This window comes from Hypanus sabinus, chromosome 12 (genome assembly GCF_030144855.1).
Source record: "Hypanus sabinus isolate sHypSab1 chromosome 12, sHypSab1.hap1, whole genome shotgun sequence".
Lineage (NCBI taxonomy): Eukaryota > Metazoa > Chordata > Chondrichthyes > Myliobatiformes > Dasyatidae > Hypanus > Hypanus sabinus.
Window position 1 is genome coordinate 81,947,459 of NC_082717.1, and position 20,633 is coordinate 81,968,091.

A 20,633-nucleotide genomic window follows, 5' to 3' on the forward strand; every position below is an offset into this window, starting at 1 on the left:
AACTAAGTGTTCTGGAACACGAGTCCTTGAGAAGAGGCTTCTTAGCATATTGACAGCATAAGAGGCTGTAGTGGAGGCTATTGGGAACACTTCTGGCCACTTTGTACCTGCATCCACTACTACCAAGAAGCTTGGCCCATGTATGGTCCAGCAAAATCCACATGACTCCTCTGCCAGTGCAATGTAGGCCATTCCCAGGCATGGAGAAGCCAAGCTTTTGGCATCTTCTGGACACATTGGCATCCTAAACTGTTCATGGCAAGTTTTTTAATCTGCTGATCTGTCCCAGGCCACCAGACAAAGCTTCAAGCCAATGCTTTCATTTTGACTACACCTAGGTCAGGCAATAGTAAATTAAGGCAGCTAGACTTGCTGTGTTATCTAGAAGACAATTCACCACTCACCCGGGAGGCTTCTTCAGTTCTGATCCATGGTGGGTAGTTTTCCAGCTTATAAACTCTATGAGTTGTTGAATGGTGCAACTCTCAATCTCCACATAAGTCAACCCCATCAAGGGCAAGTTCATCTTGGCTCTGGCAAAACTGAAGGAACTGGAATTTCTGCTGCACATTCAAGCTATTTTGGGTTGCCATCTAGACCTGAGACAGTGTGGGGCCTTTTCTCGTTTCCCTTTGGATCATCCCTAACATAATAGGGAGACTTTCTCTCGTGTACGTTGAAGTGGACTCCCCTTTCTTTTGATTCTGCCTATGAAACCTAAAGCGTTCTGCAGTCAGCAATGGTTTGGGTTCTAAATGTTACTGCATACTTTCACAGTATCAGCAAAGCTCAATCCAGTTAGTTTGGTTGGAGCAGTCAAACTACATGCTTTTCCACCTATTACACTCAGCAGAACTGGCATCATTTTTCATCAGCTATTTCCATTTGCTTCAAAATACAGCTCAATTTATTGAGTATTCATCACCTAGCTATCTGTTATTATCACCCCGTACTCATTGTATTGTTTAACCGTGAATTTTGTCCATTTTCTGCTTTTTAAAAAAAATTCTTACATCTCTGTTCCCTTTGGAAGAAAAAAAGCGTGTCCTGCTTCCTCAGTTAGGCAGTTGCCTCTGGTTTGATTTAAAACTTACCTTGTCGCTACTGTTATGGTTTGTAACTCTGGAAATGAATTAAAAGAAAAACATGAGATCTCAGAACAAATGCGCCTTCTTTGTTTTACTTTAGTGAGGCACTCACTTATAAAGTGGTGGTGTTATGATGAATGCCATTCACATACTTTTCAACTTAATCCATAATGAATTATAGAAACGAAGAATAATCAAACAATATATTTACAGTATTACTCAAATGTTACTGAAATATTAAATATGCTACAGAATTCATGAATGTTATATTGTGAAAGACCAGTGCTAATGATACCATTTGTGACTAGCTGAATTTTGTTCACAGATTTGAAGTAGAAACTGGTATCACAATTCACCAGAAGTCTCAGATACTGATGTAATAAGAGAAAGCAGAGGATGATGGCCTGGTTGTTAGGATCATTCCTTATGTTTTCCAAATTAATTCTATATTACTGGGATTCAATAGATTTCACTGGAACTGTGTACTCAGTGATAAATACTACCAATAGCCACACCCTTGCAATACATTCCTAACATAATCACTTCTTGGTTTTAAAATGGAAGATTCAAACACTGGACAACCCTTAACTAAATTATCTGTTCTTTAGTCTTTTGCATGGCAACATGAGACTATGCATGTTGCAAGCTATTAACTCATTAAATTAGATAGACTTGAGTTTTAATAGTTCCCCAAATCATAGTCAATTGGAGGTGGATACAAGAAAACAAAGTGGGTTCCAACAGATGAATTAGCACATAATCGATAGAGATGTGTGCTTTATCAAAATGTTCCTTATCAAGTCTCAAGATAAATCCTACGTAATGATTTTAAAAAGTTCCTCTCCTTTAGTTCTTTGCATCTGGAGCCCTCAAAGTTCATTTGACATAAGACATAGAAGCAGAATCGGGCCATTCAACCCATCAAGTCTGCCAGCTGGGTTAGAGTTCCAATAGTTTGTTTTTCTCCTCATTTTTGACAGTATTATTTCTGATGTTCCCTTTCCAACCTAAAGATTTCACTTGTACATAGTCCCTTGGAGGCAACATATAACAGCACATTGCCAGGTTCTACAGGTAGGTGGTAGGTTAATGTCATCTAGCTCCCCCTCACAAAGTTTTGTATCAGCTCCTCCATTCTTCTCCCCACAACTGCCCAAATGATTAGGATATATTTTATGTATTTGTTCATAGGATTCAGGCTTTGATCAAGCTTGTATTATATTCCATCCCTAAATAACCATGAGCTGAGGAGGTGGTTAATAGCTCTCCTTGTCTTATTATTTGCAAATCGTCTTTTGGCTAATATACAGCATTAGATCAGCAAAACTTTATTTCAGTGGAATACTGAGAAGTCCAAAGTCATTGTCAAAGTGACTGTTAGCTCTGTATATTAACCACTAATTTTGTTACTTCCTTGCAATATTCTGAGACTGAAGAAGACTAATCATAACCTTGGGGTTATATTTGCTCTTGGTTTGAACTTTCCAACCCATACCTTTTTCATTGCTGCAGAGCTTGTATTCACAACTGTAATATTACTTAACGTAGTTCTTCATTCTGTTCATTTGTAGCTGAAACTAACAGAGCCTTTGGTTCCAAAAAGCTCTCTATGCTGAGAATCTAATGACTTCCAATCTTCCACTCATGATTCTTTTCCAAAAATCTTTCACTCTGTCTTGAATATGCAGAGTGATGAAGTGCCACAGCCCTCCAAGATAGAGGATTCACTACATCCCAGTCCAAAATGCCCAAGTCCTTATTCTGAGACTCCCCTTTAGTTTTATATCTCCAACCAACGGAAATGTCATTCATCTGAACTCTCTTCCACCAAGTTCACCCATCACAACTGAGTAGCTCTAATGGTGCTGATCCTACAACATTCTAGTTTTTTTAATTCTTTTTTTTCAATTTTCTCAACCACCTTGTTCATCACTAGCTCTGTAACCTTCATTGGCCCTATGAATCTTTCAGATTTCTAACATTAACCAGTTCTTCCCTTTTTTTTACATCTCCAATTTTGTTCAATGTATCATTGGTTGCTATGCCTTGGTTATAATCCCTAGAATTCCTTTCTTAAAATATCTCAGACTCTCTTCCACTCTCAGTCTTGCCTTTAGACTCCAGAGTGAAATGAAACAGGCACCTAGAATTTAATTACAGGGTGAAAGTAAATTCTAGTTATGTTTCTGAATTTAAGGATATTGAAGTTCAAGCAAATGTCTTTCACATTTACATCTGAATTTCGAATTGTCAATGTCATTTTTCTAAATTTCCATTTTCTAAATGACGTATTAGTTCTTGTTAAGAAAATCATTTCTCATTCAATTATTGGTCAAATATGTCTTTTATTTTAAGGAACAGTTTCCACCTTCTAAAGAAAAACTCAAAACTGCTAAGGGAACTAAAAAATTTGGATTCAAGGCAATGGTAAGTATATAACATAATTTGATGAATATATTATAGAGTTGTGCTTACTGGTTTTCCCAGCAGTTGAAGAAACTGGATATCTTTGAATCTTTCTAATTAAATAATAGGATCTTACAGTGCAGAAACAGGTCTGTTAGGCCAGTGTGTTTCATGCCAACCATCAAGTCCCTATCTGTACTAATCCCATTTACCAGCACTTGTTCCATAACCTTCCATGACTTAACCATTCAAGTGATCATATGGATGCTGCTTAAATGCTGCAGGAATACTTGCCTCCACCGTCTTCTCAGGCAACACATTCTGGATTCCAACTATCCTCTGTTGCTTTCCACAAACCATCTAAATCTCTTACCATAAATTTCATTAATATCTAAAAATTGTTAACAATCTACTTAAAATATTGTTCAAAATAAGGGGAAGAAAACCATGTTAACACTAAAATGTAGAAGAACAGTTGAGAAGTTATTGAGCAAAACCAATGAACTCCAGATATTTTGCTTCTGTGGAAATCCCAAACTTGGAAATTGTGAAGTTTCATTTGAAACTGCTGGCAATTATCATGCTTTATTTTTGATGTAGAGATGTCACAAGACGTTAGCATTTATATTTCAGTTCTTTCAGTATAGCTATCATACATTTCAAATTATTATGATCGATTTTGATTACAATAATATGTATTTTTATGTAGTACAGTCAAACAGTAAATTTTAGCTAAGTGCAAACTGATGATCAGGGCAGGTTCAGCAAATGCAGGTTAGATTATTATAAATAATCAATTCCTCAGATTTAAGTAACATCAATAATTTAATAGTAATCACCTCCACTATTTTATCTTATTTTCCTGCGGATTTAATAATTAAAATACCTGCCTCTGAAAATTATGACAAAGTTCTACTTATGCTTCTTCACTGCCTTCCTCCTTTCAGTGCAATTCTAAATTTGCAACTCTTTGTGACACATCTGTTAACTTAATACCCCTGTACCTGTGTAAAGGTTAGATTAGTTTACTATATACACCAGAATGCAATGAAGTTCCTTGTTCACATGAAACTCACAAAGTAAGTAGTGGGCATGCCAAGACTAATATAAAAGTGCAAAGGTTGTTGTGCACTCCGAAATTGTGCAAAATATGTTGAAGTGAAAATAATCGCGAGAGCTAGAACTAACAGTACTATAATATGGCAGCACCGTTGGGAAGGAGGTTGGGAAAGAGATTCAGAAGTGTGATAGCAGTCGGGAAGAAACCTGTTCTTAAGTCTAGTTATATGAGCTTTCAATCTCCTGTATCCTCTCCCAGAAAGTAGGATAGAGAAAAGGGAAATGCCAAAGTGGCAGTTGTTTTTGATGAGAATTCTTTTGCCAACTTTTCTATGCATTACCATTTAGATCTCTTTATTGTTTACCTCTTCAATTCACACGTGCTTCTGCTCATTCCTTATTTTGTCTCTTCACTTCTTGTATTCAACCTAATTATAATGTAGCTTGTTCTTAAACAACTTAAGCAATCTTTCAGTACTTGAAGATGCACCAAACATTAACTGCTGTCATTCCAAAGCATAGTAGCAGCTAGTTTTGACTGATAAAATCATGAGCAATTTTATCTCAATTTATTCATGTGTCAGCAACATCCAGAAAAATTTCAAATTATTTTGTTAGTTAATGTGTGATTAATATACTACTAAAACATGTGCATGATGTACTAGAATAGTAGTTCAATTAAATGCATGAATTCTAAAAGTTATTCTGAAGATTTTGGGATGTTAACATTGTATTTTGCTATCACTACAATAAACATTTTTGAAACTACATTTTTTTACCCTCTGAGATTTAGAAAATAAAGTTGAATGTACGTTGCTTATGTGTTGCTATATTTTAGTGTCAGCATTCTTTCAGTATCATCTGAGAATCCAGTTATCATGATTTATTAACTAGATCCTTTGTAAGTTGTCAAAATATCTATTGGTGTACAAACATAATGTCAACACAAATAATAATTTTAAACTTTTGTTTCTAATCTGACAAAAACCAATGAGGTAAAAATGATTTTGTTAAAACTGGTGTAAATTCATATTTTGTTCTCTTCAAGTCGGGAAACTCATAAGATTGCCGTGTTTTATATCATGGAAGGACAGGAAGACAAGTGCTCAATTCTCTCAAACACTGGAGGAAGTCAAGCCTATGAAAATTTTGTCTCTGGACTAGGCTGGGAGGTATAGTGTGTTTCTTCCTGGAATGCGTTAGATACCTTCATAACAATACCTACTTTGTTTCTGTTACTTAAGCAAATCTTGAAATTTATGACTTCATGACAATGATATAATAGATTTGGTATAGTATATTAACTACTTAAAATGATTTGATGTTTTCATCATTCTTTGATTTATTAAGGTCCATCAAATATATAACTTAACTAATCTATTTTATGTCTTCACTGTCCAAAAATGCTTGCTGTATCTTCTCTGTCTGCACTTAACCAATTTCATTCACGATTAGTCAGTAGATTCGGATCTTTGCAGGGTGGTGGAATAAATAGGTGGATTGTTGAGCAACGGCTTTAAAAAATGATCCTCTCTGCTTTAGCTACTGATGCCTAGAAATTGAATTCAATAATGGCACAATTTGGTATTAAACATATTTGGAAATCAGATACTGTAGTTCATGCAAATGTTCATTCTGAGTCCTCTGTGCAAACAAGGAGAACCCCAGACATGTGCAATAAAGTCCAGTGATGTGTGCCACTTCAATCATGTTCTGTTGTGAAGCAGATTATTAGAACATCTGTGAACACTACTTCTTTCTGACCTGGGGTGGTGGTGGTGGGAACTAGAAGAACGCCTCCCAGGCTGGACACTAGGATTTGATTGGTTCTGATCTGCCATAAGTTGAGCTCATTTTCTCACACCTGGAATTAACCTGTGAACCAGCACATCTTTGGAACTTGCAAGATAACCAGAACACTTCTGATATCTCATACAGACATGGAAAAGATGTGCAGATTCCTACCAGAGATTAAAATTGAACCCAGAATACTGGAATTATGGGATAGCTGCAATGCTGCTGCAATGACCATTAGCAAAGTTTCAGGTGTTACAATTTTTTCTTATGAATATGGATGTTGCTGCAACATTCTGGACATGTAGAATCTTCATGGGTACTATATTTGAATTTTCCCTTAGAAAATTTGTTCAAAATTCATTCTACTGCTTAGATTGGAATAGGACCAAGTTCTTGTCAAATTGGACATATTATGGATTGAATGCAAAGATTAATATCAATAGAATTAAAATTTATGTGATGGAAAGAACAATGTCGAACCTTTTCCTTGCCACTTAGAAGGAAAATATTATCCCATGAAACTATTCAAAGACTCAGGAATAAATATTAAGAATAAAAATATTGCTGATCTGGGAGATCTTTCTTCAGCTTTTCACCACTTATTAGTGCAGTGTAAGAAAGCATTTTGTCATTCATTCATGTATTGTTTTGTAGATTGACCTGTCCACACATTGTGGTTTCATGGGCGGCCTGCAACGTAATGGAAGTACAGGCCAAACTGCACCTTACTATGCTACCTCTACAGTGGAAGTCATTTTTCATGTTTCAACAAGAATGCCATCGGATTCTGATGATTCAATAACAAAAAAAGTAAGATCTAGAGAAAGTTCTTGACAGCTATTTTCTGAAGAGCTCAATAGTTTGACAATTGTGATTATCTTTTAAGTGGTTTAAAGACTTTATTTATAAATTAACAAGAGAAAGGTTACTGATGCTAGGAAATGTTCTTTCATTTCCACTTGAACCTTGAAATATTGAATCCAGAGAATCCACAAATGTTAGCCATCAAGTTCCACAATAGAGGTTTGAGAACCTTCCTCTTCAGTAGTAATTTGATGTGACGTAGATAGACATGGATATAAAAAAAAGCTTTGTAATGTTATTTAACAGAACAGTAGTGAGCCTGAACATTAAAGGTCTGTACACCTTTTCAACATAAGTACTGTATATTCTGAGGACATTTAATCCTTTGTGATGTACATTATTAAATATTGCATATCTTTGCTGAGTTTTTTATATATTTGATAGACCAATAGATATTACATCTTACTTAAATAATTTTTAACCATTTTTAAATTAAATCTCTTCCTGCCATCACGGACATTTACACTACTCGCTGCATCCGCAAAGGAAACAGCATTATGAAGGGCCCCATGCACCCTTCACACAATCTCTTCTCTCTCCTGTTGTCTGGGAAAAGGCTCCGAAGCATTCGGGCTCTCACGACCAGACTATGTAACAGTTTCTTCCCCCAAGTTATCAGACTCCTCAATACCCGAAGCCTGGAATATTATTGGTAATGTCAAGCATTACTTGATCCCGAACAATAGACAATCTACCTAAGGAACTCAATGTATTGTGCAGAATATGTCTGTGGGAGAAATTAACAACATTTTGGATCAAAACCCTGCATCAGGATAGAAAGTAGAGAAGAGGGATGGCTACTACATGGAGAAGAGGTGGAGAGGTGAGATGGAGGAGAGTGCAAAATCGAAGATGGGTGCAGTTAGGTAACAGTCACGGGTGGATGGTAGATGGAGGCAGTCAAAGGAGGGAAAAATGAGGGGCAGATGGAGTGAAGATGAAGGTTGGTATCCTCTTGATACTGGCCACCTCCTCTCTCCACCAATACTCAAGAGTAATTGGAGATGGGCAATAAATGCTGGCTTTGCTAATGATGCCCAGGTGCCAAAAATTTATACAGGTGACTCCCATTTTTCAAATGCTCGCTTTTTGACATCTGTTATAAAAGACCTACATTAGATACCTGTTTTCACTAACAGAAGGTGTTTTCACTCTTACGATAAAAGGCGGCGCGCAAAATACAGCAATAGTGAGTTTGGCTTAGGCGGTTGGGTTTGTGGAAGCTGACGAAGATGCTGTTGAAGAGGTTTTGGCATCCCATGACTAAGAACTGACAGATGAAGAGCCGATACAATTGCAAGAGGAAAGGATAACAATCGAAACCGAACACAGTAGCGAGCAGCCCGAAAATGAAGTCATCCAGGAACTGAACATGAAGCAATTGCATGAGATTTTTGCTGTGATTGACAATGCTGCAACGATTGCAGAAAAGTATGACTTTAATTTTGAAAGGGTAGGTAGTTTTAGGGCAGGTTTGCAGGATGTTTTGAGATCTTACAAAGAACTGTATCATAGAAAAATGTGCAAGGCTAAGCAGTCAAGCATACTGTCATTTTTCAAGCGTTCCACATTAGCCACAGCAGACGAAGAACCTCGACTTTTGCCATTGGGGCAGGCTGACATAGAAGACATTAGTGACCTGCCTGCCCTGATGGAAACAGACGATGAAATGACACCCCAGTCTCCTCTACCTCCCACCACCCCAACCTCCGGTGACTCAGCCTAACACATCATCATCAGTGTGCTCACTGTCTTCCCGATTCTGGCAAGTGAAACTACACTGTACATACATTATTTCTACTTTACATAGGCTGTGTATTTTTATGTGTTATTTGGTATGATTTGTTAATTGGCATGATTTGGCAACTTCATAGCTTAAAGGTTACTGGAGAGAGTGCTTCCGCTACGCTAGTAGCGCTACGTAGCGTGATTTTCACTACACTAGACAGTGCTGCAATGATTGCAGAAAAGTATTTCTACTTTATATAGGCTGTGTATTTATCATATCATTCCTGCTTTTACTATACGTTACTGTTATTTTAGGTTTTATGTGTTATTTGGCATGATTTAGTAGGGTATTGTTTGGGTCTGGGAATGCTCACAAATTTTTCCTATATTAATAAATGGTAATTGCTTATTCACTATACACTTTCCGGCTTACGGACCGTTTCATAGGAACACTGTACCTTCGGCTAGCGGGGGAAACCTGTACTGGAACAAGGATATCTGAGAGTGTAATACACAGATCCCTGAAAGCTGTAATGAAAAATGGATATCTGACAGTGGAATACACAGATCCCTGAAAGCTGTAATGGAACATGGATATCTGAGAGTGGAATACACAGATCCCTGAAAGCTGTAATGGAACATGGATATCTGAGAGTGGAATACACAGATCCCTGAAAGCTGTAATGGAGGAAAGTAAAGCTATAACAGAAGCAAAGATAGGAAATGAAAATAGTGACTTCTTGGTGAACATCTGTCAAGTTTTGTTTGAAGGAGTACACTTCCAGTTGATTTATATAAAACAGAAGGAGGCAGAATCAGCCACGTCAGCCTTGAATGCAAGCAGCAAAAATGGAAGCCATGACTATGTGATGTTGACTCAGAAATCAGCTAGAAACTTGAATAAATATCCTTACCTTGAAGGTGGTTAGAATATAGAACTCATTTCCAAAGGGAATGGCTGGGGCAGACAGTTTGTTTTTCAGAGAAGGTCAGTTAAACAAATCGTGAGATAAAAGTTAATGTTGTAAGAATTAGATGAGGTAGTATAGAAAAAGGTTTGAGGGGGACATAAATGTCTGTTTGGATTTGTTGGGATGAACGGCCTGTGACATGTAAATGCCTGTTGCAGAATTAAAGAATGATGTAAGCATTATATTATGAAAAAATCTGTTGAAGAAGACTTGTGCAGGTCAAGGAATATGTGGAGATAGATGAGATAGATCCAGGTAAAATGGACATTGTTTGGCTGGCTGTAAACTGATAGAAGAACTATATAACAAGCAGTCACTTTCAAAGAGGAAATCAGAATGCCAGTTAAAATCGTAAGTTATTTACTCACTGTTACAACTGGCATCTACAAAGATATGAATGGAAAGATGAAATTCTGCTCCTTCGGATTGCAGTGAAATAGGCCAGAAGAAGAGTAGTTAGGTCAATGGAGAAATAAAAATTAATGACCAGCAAGCTGAGGTTTAGCTTGTGCTCTGTCAGATTCACAAAGCAGTCACCCAATGCACAATTGACCTGTTCATTGTAGTGAGGACAATGCAGACAGGAGTCACAGTGTCTTGATGAAGGGTCTCGAACTTTTTGTATGTATTGTTTTGGGTTCCAGCATCCGCAGATTTCTCATGTTTGTGATTCTAAATCAGATTAAGTTGTGATTTACCATTGACTGCTGTGATGAAATTCACTACATTTGCAGAAATATACTGTACTGTATATAGTAATGACCTTGTGCCCTGTTAACATGCTATGCATAGAAATATATACTCCACTCTCTGACTTCCCCGAAATCATCAGTCACTCATTGCTAGGTCCTGATTGGAGTCTTCTGCCAGGTGAGCTGGTTTTCATTAAGTCAGTGAAGCACGGGACCTTGCCTTATACAAATAATAGGCTAAAGTGACAATAATACCACTAGTAGTGGTATGGCTTCAGATCATACTTGTACTGAATGTTTGTGACATAAACATTCTGAGTTGCTTGGGATCTGTTACAAATTTAAATAACCATATAACAATTACAGCATGGAAACAGGCCATCTCGGCCCTTCTAGTCTGTGCCAAATTCTTACTCTTACCTAGTCCCACCTATCTGCACTTAGCCTATAACCCTCCATTCCTTTCCTATCCATATACCTATCCAATTTTTTTTAAATGACAAAATCGAACCTGCCTCTACCACTTCTACTGGAAGCTCGTTCCACACAGCTACCACTCTCTGAGTAAAAAAAGTTCCCCCTCGTGTTACCCCTAAACTTTTGCCCCTTAACTCTCAACTCATGTCCTCTTGTTTGAATCTCCCCTACTCTCAATGGAAAAAGCCTATCCACGTCAACTCTATCTATCCCCCACATAATTTTAAATACCTCTATCAAGTCCCCACTCAACCTTCTACACTCCAAAGAATAAAGACCTGACTTTACCTTTACCTTTCTCTGTAACCTAGGTGCTGAAACCCAGGTAACCCAGGTAATATTTAAGAAAGTTAATGTTATTAACATTTTAAAATAATTTCAATACCTAAACTAACCTCATTAAATCAGTCAAAAGTGTCTAGTTATTTTGCTGGCAATCACCTTGTCCCATTGATTTTAATTAGCCTGCTCTAAATGCACCCCATTCACCATGGACAGAAAAGAAGCCCCACAGTTGCCACTTGGTTCAGCAGAAGGCTGCAGTAGGGTTTTTTCTTTGGATTTGCTCAGTTATGATATACCTAGTGGCAAATATACAGCAGTGTTCCCTTTAAGATGTGTGCGTGCACATATCTTTTGCTACTAGCACACAAAGGAATTTAAACTATGCACAAAAGGTTGCCACCCTCTTCCTCTTTGGAACATTAAATTTATTTCACAATCATGCACAATCATGTTTCTTTTTCCAGTTTCTGATGCAGATGGTGTTGACAACATGGAGTTTGCAAGATTTATCTGCACATTTTAGAACTGGCTTATTTATACTGTTTTTATTGAAGAAATTATTCAGTGTGGACATGGTGTCACTGGGCAAAAATTGCACAAGATTCTTGCAGACGTTGGTCATTAAAGATTAGAGGGAACATTGATCTACAGTAGAATTTGTCAGAAGTCTGCCTTATAAAGTTCCCTTTTGGCTTGTCTTTCTATTTAATGGACTGAATTGTTTTATTAGCTGATAAAAAAATGGAATGCCTAACGTACAAACAAGTCAGGCATCTGTGGAAAGAAATAGAGCATTCTGAAGAAAGGTAATTTACCTAAAGTGTTAACTTTCTTTCTCCACAGATGCTTCCTGACGTGTTTTTTTCTGGTAATTCCTGTTTATAATTTCAGATATCCATTGGAAAATTTGAATTTCATGAACTTGAGTTAAATCAGCTGAATGTATACAATTACTTTGCTAAAAGATTAAACACTTTTTCAAATTTCTAGAAGCTCTTTTTACAATTAGTTATTATATATACAACCTGAAGTAGATTTTATTTAATATCAATGTTTTTTCAAACATAACAAAATGCGAGAGGAACACAGCAGGTGAGACAGCATCTATGGAAAGGAATTATCAGTTGAATTTTTGGGAGAATACCCTTTATCAGGATCCTTCTGATGAAGGGTCTCGGCCTGAAATGTTGACAGTTTATTCATTGCTGCCTAGTCAGCTGAGTTCCTCCATCATTTTGTGTGTGTTACTCTGGATTTCCAGCATCTGCAGAATCTGTTGTGTTTGTTATTTTCTCTAACATAAAACATGTTTGTGATAGTATGGAATAACTTAATTTCTGTACTTTAGTTCAGTTGTGTCTGCTGCTCCATATTCCCTTGTATCATGGAAGAATTGTGTGTTTTGTGCCCTAGACTAATTAGTGAGTGACTTCAGATAGAGAAACAGCATATGATGCTGGAGTATTATAAGAAGTCAATATTGGCTGAATACAATGTGAGCATTATTTGTACTTTAGGTTGTATTTTAGAATGCTTGGTTGATTTTTTAAGCTATTAATGCATTTAATAGTTTTGCATGCTAAACAAAATTCAGTCATTCTCAAATGAAAATGTCTTGGTAATTCTAATAAGGCCAAAGGTATTCTTCGAACAAAAATGAGCTTGTGTTGCACAAAACAAAATCAGGCACATAAATCAATGAGATTCGACATGCTTTGTTTCTCACTATTTTCTGGGAAGTTGATTAGTATTCAGGTATACATGAACATATCGACTGTGAAATCTGAGTTAAAGTCAGAATAGTTCTGATGGTCGATTTTGCGTGTTGATGGTTCGAGAAAGAAATTAAACAAAGGTATAATTCAAAGGAGGGCAATCATGTTTGAATACCTCTCTCATTACACATCCCATCAATTCAAGCATTTCTTCTTTTAGCATGTACTATTTGTTCTTCACCAGAAACTGCTACGTCTAATTAATGGTAGTCTCAAACAACCTGCCCTGGCATTTAACAGACCAACTAAATATGAAACCTGAGCTGCCTTCATTTCAACTTCTTTCGTTTACCCAAACTTTCATTTTGGATAGGAAGTATATCAGTTCATCTCTGTAAATGTGATTGAAGTATCTTATAAATGAAGCACACACAATATAAGTTCAGGCAAAAATTGTTTCTTAATTATTCAAGGTTTAATTTGGCTCAATGCTGCAATATCTTTGGCTGGGTATTGATCATAGTTTGCCTATTCTGGTCAGTTCTTCTCAGAGACAAATCTGAGCAATTAGTATTTCTGAATGAACCTTTTCTTCTGCCATTAAAATTAGCTCACTGTAAAAGTCTGAATAAAATGTCATTGATTTGTTCGTTCAGCACAGCTTGGCTTAACGTAATTCAAATTGGTTTGTGTTTCAAACAATGCACTGGAATATCCATTATTCTATTCACCCTTTGTCTGCAAAATTCCACTCATATTTTACTGATGCTGACACACCATTCAAATGTGTTTGTTTAAGATCATGCAATAGTATCTTGGGTTTCTGAGGGTTCTCTTGGTGATCTTTCAGCGATATATCAGATAGTTGTTAAGTGAGATGGGTACTGTTCCAGCTGATGATAGTTTGCAAACCACATCACATACAACATTGTGAAGTTAAATGTTGGGGCATAGCTTGGAAATTATACTGATGTGTACTGCCATTCTACCAGCATAACTAAACTTCAATCCCAGTGCCTTTAATGTAGGTAAGGAATAGTAGTCAATGTAATGAGTTCTTAAGTTGCTAATCTTACCACACTGCAGAGATCATTATTAATTGGAAATATTTGCAACTTTTGAATCTGGGTGTGACAAAAGGCTGGGCAAGATCTTCACAGTAGATCAGCTTTGGAAAGTAGAGGTCCAAGAACTTACACACAAATTTCATGTTGATAGTACAAATGTGCTTTTGGAATGTTTGAGGTTCAACGGATTACATGAACTGCTATCTGTGTCGTCCTGAGAGCAGTAAGAAACTTGGATTGTATCAATGACAACTGAAGTTTATCCTGGGAAATTAATTAAGTGGTTTTGGCTTTTTCTTCCATTTAGCCACAGGAAATTACTACTCATTCAAGGATAGAAGTTGGTCAGGAAGTGTGAGAGCAAAGAGATAAAGAGAAATAGATGGGTGCTTCAGTAGTAGAGCTGGATTTCAGCTTTTATATATATGCTAATTTGAGACCTTGTAGCTCAAAGACATAGCACAACTTGTCAATAAACATCAGCTAGTTTTTCCATGTCTACAGATCTTGTCACCAAGGGACAGCATGCACAGGAAGATTGAAATTGGAGAGAGGTTGATTCTGGTGATTGAAACAAGGCCAAAGCAAAGATAGTCTTTAGAGGATTTGGAAGTAGTACTTCAGGAGGAGGAAAATAAACTGTTATCAAAGATTATGATTGATAACATAAAATGGAATCATCTGAGCAACACTGCTGAGTTTAATAGAGGAGGAGGGAGGTTGATGCAGAATGCTATTGTCAACTACATCCAAAGCAGCACAGAAATCAAAGAAGATAGCACTACCATGAGCAATTTCACAGCCATTTGTTACTTTGATTAGGATCAGTTTGAAGCTGAATGGTCAGAAATCAAAGTGGAGAAATTCGAGTAAAGGACCAAATAACCTGTGCATAGATGAGGAAGGTTTGTGGATTTAGAAAATTAAATTCAGAGGACTAAGTTTTTAATGAGTGGTGTTGGTGATCTTCACAAGGGGAGATTGGTATTAACGAAAGATGTTAGTCAATAACAAACTCCCCTTGTAAAGGTGGAATCTGGGTTACACTCTTAACTATGTTGTAATCATACTTTGAAGTCAGATGCTGTGGATTCCAGTTAACTAGACCATTGATTAATCAGGTCAGCTGTTTATCTGGAACAACCCTTAAAAGGAGAAAAACTAATCTAGAAAATAGCCAGGATTCCCTTTGTTTATTTAAGATGCTATGCCACTTGATTGGGACAGGAGACTTTTGCCAGTTTTTAACTAGTGTCAGTTGCATGCACCTGTGTAGTCATTAGACACTGTACCATGCATAGGCTGATCAGTTTTGAAATAGCATCATTTGCAGGTGTTTGTGTTCAAATTGCAGTGATTTTGTCACTGATAGTTGGTGAGAGAAAAGTAGTAAGACAATTCAGAACTGTTTTGCTCACTATAGTTTCAAGTGTTCAGGCTTGGAGATTTCAGAAATGACTGGGAGTGAAAATGAAATGATTTCACTACTTCAACGAGTTATGTGCTGCAAAGAATTTGAATGTAACAGCAATCAGCTTGAATGTTACAATGAAAGTGAAGATTTGCATCATCTATAGGTGTACAAGATGATGAGAGGCATTGATCATGTGGATAGTCAGAGGCTTTTGGCTGAAATGGCTAGCACAAGAGGGCACAGTTTTAAGGTGCTTGGAAGTAGGTACAGAGGAGATGTCAAGGGTAACTTTTTTTACATAGGGAGTGGTGAGTGCATGGAATGGGCTGCCACCGACGGTGGTGGAGGCGGGTTGAGTAGGGTCTTTTAAGAGACTCCTGGACAGGTATGTGGAGCTCAGAAAAATAGAGGGCTATGGGTAACCCTAGGTAATTTCTCAGGTAAAGACATGCACAGCTTGTAGCCAAGTGCAGAGGTAGTAATTATCAAGAGGGTATGCCCCATTTTGAAGCATTCAGTTGTCATTTGTGATTCTGATTTTCTCAATTTCAAGTGTGAAAGGTTAAACTAGATTTCTGCAGTGAATAACATGGGTACTGTTCCAGCCGATGTTAATTTACAACACGCATAAGTATTGCACAAGTGCTGTGACTTGTTTGGGTTTAATTGATTAGCAGCAGATTAAGACCATAAGACTAGGAGCAGAATTAGGTCACTCAACCCATCGAGTTTGCTCCACCATTCCATCATGGCTGATTCATTATCCCTCTCAATCCCTTTTACCTGCCTTCTCCCTGTAACCTTTGATGCCTATCAACCTCTGCTTTAAATATACCCAATGACTTGGCCTCCACAGCTGTCTGTGGCAATGTATTTCACAGATTCACCACCCTCTGGTTATAGAAATTACTCCTTATCTCTCTTCTAAAGGAGCATCTTTCTATTCTGAGGCTATGCCCACTGATGCTAGACTTCCCTTTTATAGGAAACATTCTCTCCACATCCGCCCTATCTAGGCCTTTCAGTATTCAATAAGTTTCAGGGAGATCCACCCTGCCCCATTCTTCTAAACTTCAGTGAATACAGGTCAAGAGTCATTAAACACTCCTCATACGTTAACCTTTCATTCCTGGGATCTTTCTTGTGCAATCTCCTCTGGACCGTCTCCAATGCCAGCACATAATTTCTCCTCACAATACAGAAAGTGTGGTCTGACCAATGCCTTATAAAGCCTTAGCATTATATCCTTAGTAGTTAGCCAGTTTGCTTGGTGGGGTGTATTATAGTATAATTGACCCAGACAGAGCATGTAACCACAGGCCATTATCAGTTTGTTAATATTAGTTAAGTTAGGAAGGCTTGGATGTGTTGGTTTGTTGTTGATGTAAATGTTAGAACATGGGTGTCAATGCAGGTCATTGGAGTGGGCTGCTGCATTGCACACATCAGCACCTGCATTTTTCCATTAGATTCTGTGTGGAAGCAGCTGTTTTCCACAAATGTTTGCATAAACTGGGTAAGTTAATGATCTCTCTTCCTGTCAAGGATTATCCAAAGTAACATCTAATGATTGATATTACCATTAACTACAAAGAGATTGATCAGTGATATTGACGATTGGATTTTTCCCCAACTCTGTCTTTGTCCTCAGTAAGATTCCACAGCTGGCAGGTCCATGATTTGTCTGACTACTGAGCTATTTGTCTGGGATGTTTACTTTCTCCAGTGAATAAAAGCCAATTCAATAAGCGGTGCTCATAATTTTGTTAAGGTGTCAAGGCAAGGGTCTTTAACCATCTCCAGAATTACAGCAGAACATTTCTTTCTCCATTGCTTTTGTAAGCAATCAGAACACAGGCAGGTGATAACCAGTGTCTTGCCTAGATTACTGTATCTATTCACTGCAAATGTCATCAAGACCTGTGACATTGGCAGTGTTCATAGCATAGTTGGCTTTTTTCCCCCATTTCACCTGTTGTGAGTTGATCATTAATTTTTTTCACCCTTTATGTTCTGTTTTTGCAGTGAAAATAATCTTTACTTGTCTGTACTTCCCAATGAAAAATGGCTGCCCCTCTCTTTAAAACCACCTGCTCCTATCCCACTCACCAAATTGTTTCCTACTTTCAACAACCCACCTGCCTGTATTGGCCGAGACAGAGCAGCACCAAATGAAACCCCGGCTTTTGAGTGTGGAAAATCCATTTATGCCATATGTCACTGCTGTTGGCTTTATATCCCATTGAAGTAACCAGGTAGAACAAATGTCTTGGCAGCAATTGTTCATTTTGGGGAAATTCATTTTCTTTTCTCCATTGTTCCTGAATTATTGGAGGTATATTTCTACCTTGAAAATATTAGTCATGAGACTTTTTTGATGTTTTATGTGCTAGAAGAAAACAAGTAAAGTAATTTTAGGGTATATGAAAATGAGATTTAAAAATCTGATATATTTTGGTAAGCTTATAAGATCACCAAATGCTAAATTTGATAATGAATCATATCTTTGGGTTGTGATGTGTCAGTAAATTTTCAAAGGCCAGCAAATGTATATGTATCTTTTATAGCAAATTTCAATTGAAGCAGTGTCTCTGAATACAAGAATAGTCAGATTAACTGTAATTGCTTTCAAGCTTTATGAGTAGTATGTAATAAAGGTTCTCCTAAAATTGCTTTAATAAAAATGTGGGTTGTACTGTTCCATAGAACTGCAACATCTGGCATCATTACTATAAACTTCTGATCAGAGCATACATAAAGTGAAAATCAATTTGTGCATCAGCATGCTGCAGTCCTCTGACTCTATCTCACTAAATCATAGTTAATGGTTTAAAAAAAATGAGCAGCAAAAACTAATGAGGTGATTTAGCTTATCGAAAAATGTTTAAAAGTAGTAAGCTCTCATTTTTGTTGTGTGCCTCCAACCCCATGCTGAACCCTGTGCTCTTAGAGTGGAAATTAGTTAGCTTTGTTAGATTAGATTTTTAGCAGCACAGAGGTTGCAAGCTGTGACAGAGCTGTGCTATTGGATTTGTACGATTCATTTGGCTCCACGAACTGTAATTGCACTTGTGTCTTACAAGGCTTTTTTAGCCTGCGGCAGGACTGGAGCAGGAAAACAAATTGGCAGGGTTACAGTAAGAATGGAGGCGAATGAAAGGCACACATTATCAATCTCCAGGCTGTGCTATTCCTCCAGGAAGTTTCTTGGTTAATTTACAAATAAAACTCCGTCTTTGAGGAAGAGGACACTGTAGTGCAAACAAAGGGGTGGTCAGGCTTTAGTGTGACTGAATAACAGGGCCACCATGCCTACATGACAACAGGAACTTTCAATCAAATTGACGACTCCATTCTTGAGGCAGCTGGCTTTGCTAATGCAATTAGCAGGAAGGAGGTCAGGCTGCCGGGTGCAGAGCTTTGACCAGTGTCATCAGTGGTGTGCTAGCCACCCGGCTAACAGCTTGCAAAATGATTCACATGAGTAAATGAGTTCTGTGGCACATGTCTAATTAGCCAAGGATTCGGATGTTTTCATTGGTCAACAGAATCAAATATTTCTTCCTATTCACCGTCTGTTTTTTATGTTATTCACAAAGAAGCATCAGCACTTTTTTTGAGTAAGGTCAGTATAAGGTGAATGATGTGAAGCTGGAAGGTGACAACAATATAGACTTGAATCCTTTTTTATTGGGGAAAACGAAATTGGGTGTCTTAATAGCTATCAATGAAACAAATGTCTAAGAATGTGTTTTGAAATTAACTTGCATAGACAGATTGTACTTTTCCTATTTCAAGGTGCTTATAATTTTGAAGACATTTACTCAGAGCACATCATTAGGAACATAATAAATATTTGAATACCTCTTGCCAATTGGAGATGTTCAGTAATAAAAGAATTCACAGTATCCCTAGACTGGAAGGACATTGAGCAATGTGCTTAATAATTTCTCAATACTTAAGAGCTGGAAATGCACATATGAGATCATTGTAATGATAATGGCTGTGATCTGACCCATAGTTAAATCACCAGTGGATTCTGGTACATAATGGAAAGTCACTAGCTATGAGAATGCTACTGCTCATGGTTCTACAGCCTAGTATGTAAAGCTTTATTTGTTGATGGGGTGATATTGAAAAAATGTAAGGAGAACAACTGGTTGAGTGTTTTTATGTCAGTATGATGTACCTATTTGATGTAATCATTGTGTGTGCAATGTTATTTTGATGCTTTTGATACTGAAACTAGCCATGCTGTTGTATCAAATTTTGGATAATTATTATTAAAAATCCTCTTGATTGTTTCATTGTTTCTACAATGTAACTACAATAGAGAAATAAAATGCAAGCACCACCAGAGTATTGTGTTCATAACTTTAATGGAGTGCTACCAAATAATTTTGACCTTAAACAAAAAGTAATCTAGGATTCTGGCCCATCACATTACTGCCATTTCAACTCATTCTTTCTGGGTAACTGTCATGTTGCTTTTGAGGCTGCACTGCAAATCAAGTATATTGGAAAAAAATTATATAACAAGTAAAAAACAGGCAGTACTCTGCAAATGAATCACAACAAAACCTGCTACAAAATAATCGAGTAAATTTGACATTCTAGCTCATTCTCCAATTATAGTATGGCTCTTGAACTGTGTGTGTGATTTTAAAATATCTTCATGAGACCAGACTTTCTGTTGATCTGGACACTCAGAACAGGTAATTCAGAAGATGTGAAAAGATTTCAATGTTGGGATTCTCTTATCAGGTGATGTCCAAGCATTGAACTGTCAGTCAATACAAGCATCTGATACTTTTGCTGAAATTACTTATGGATTTAGCAGTCCTAACCAATTAGCTGCCTCCTCAAAGCCCAGTGTTCAGGAAATCCATTTCTCTGGACAGAAAATGCCTCAATAACTACTTATATTTAACTGAATAATCACCAGATCAGATGGTCTGTTTTGTCACAGAATATTGCCAGCTATCTAGGAGTATTCAATCTTGTATGTCCAATAATATGTACTGCATTCAAGTAAGCAGATTTACTAAAGAATTTCTACAGTGGTTTGAT

The 20,633-nt window shown here is 37.2% G+C and overlaps 1 protein-coding gene across 5 annotated transcripts in view; it reads left to right on the forward strand.

Moving 5' to 3' along the window:
• The window catches only part of ralgapa2 (Ral GTPase activating protein catalytic subunit alpha 2), a 482,467-nt gene that overhangs the window by 294,424 nt on the left and 167,410 nt on the right, over positions 1 to 20,633 (forward strand). For all 5 annotated transcript variants that reach the window (XM_059986278.1, XM_059986280.1, XM_059986279.1 and 2 more), the window contains exons 34-36: positions 3,444 to 3,515; positions 5,602 to 5,725; positions 7,005 to 7,160. In XM_059986278.1, the coding sequence (XP_059842261.1) occupies positions 3,444 to 3,515; positions 5,602 to 5,725; positions 7,005 to 7,160 (352 nt within the window). The remainder of the gene's footprint in view (positions 1 to 3,443; positions 3,516 to 5,601; positions 5,726 to 7,004; positions 7,161 to 20,633) is intronic.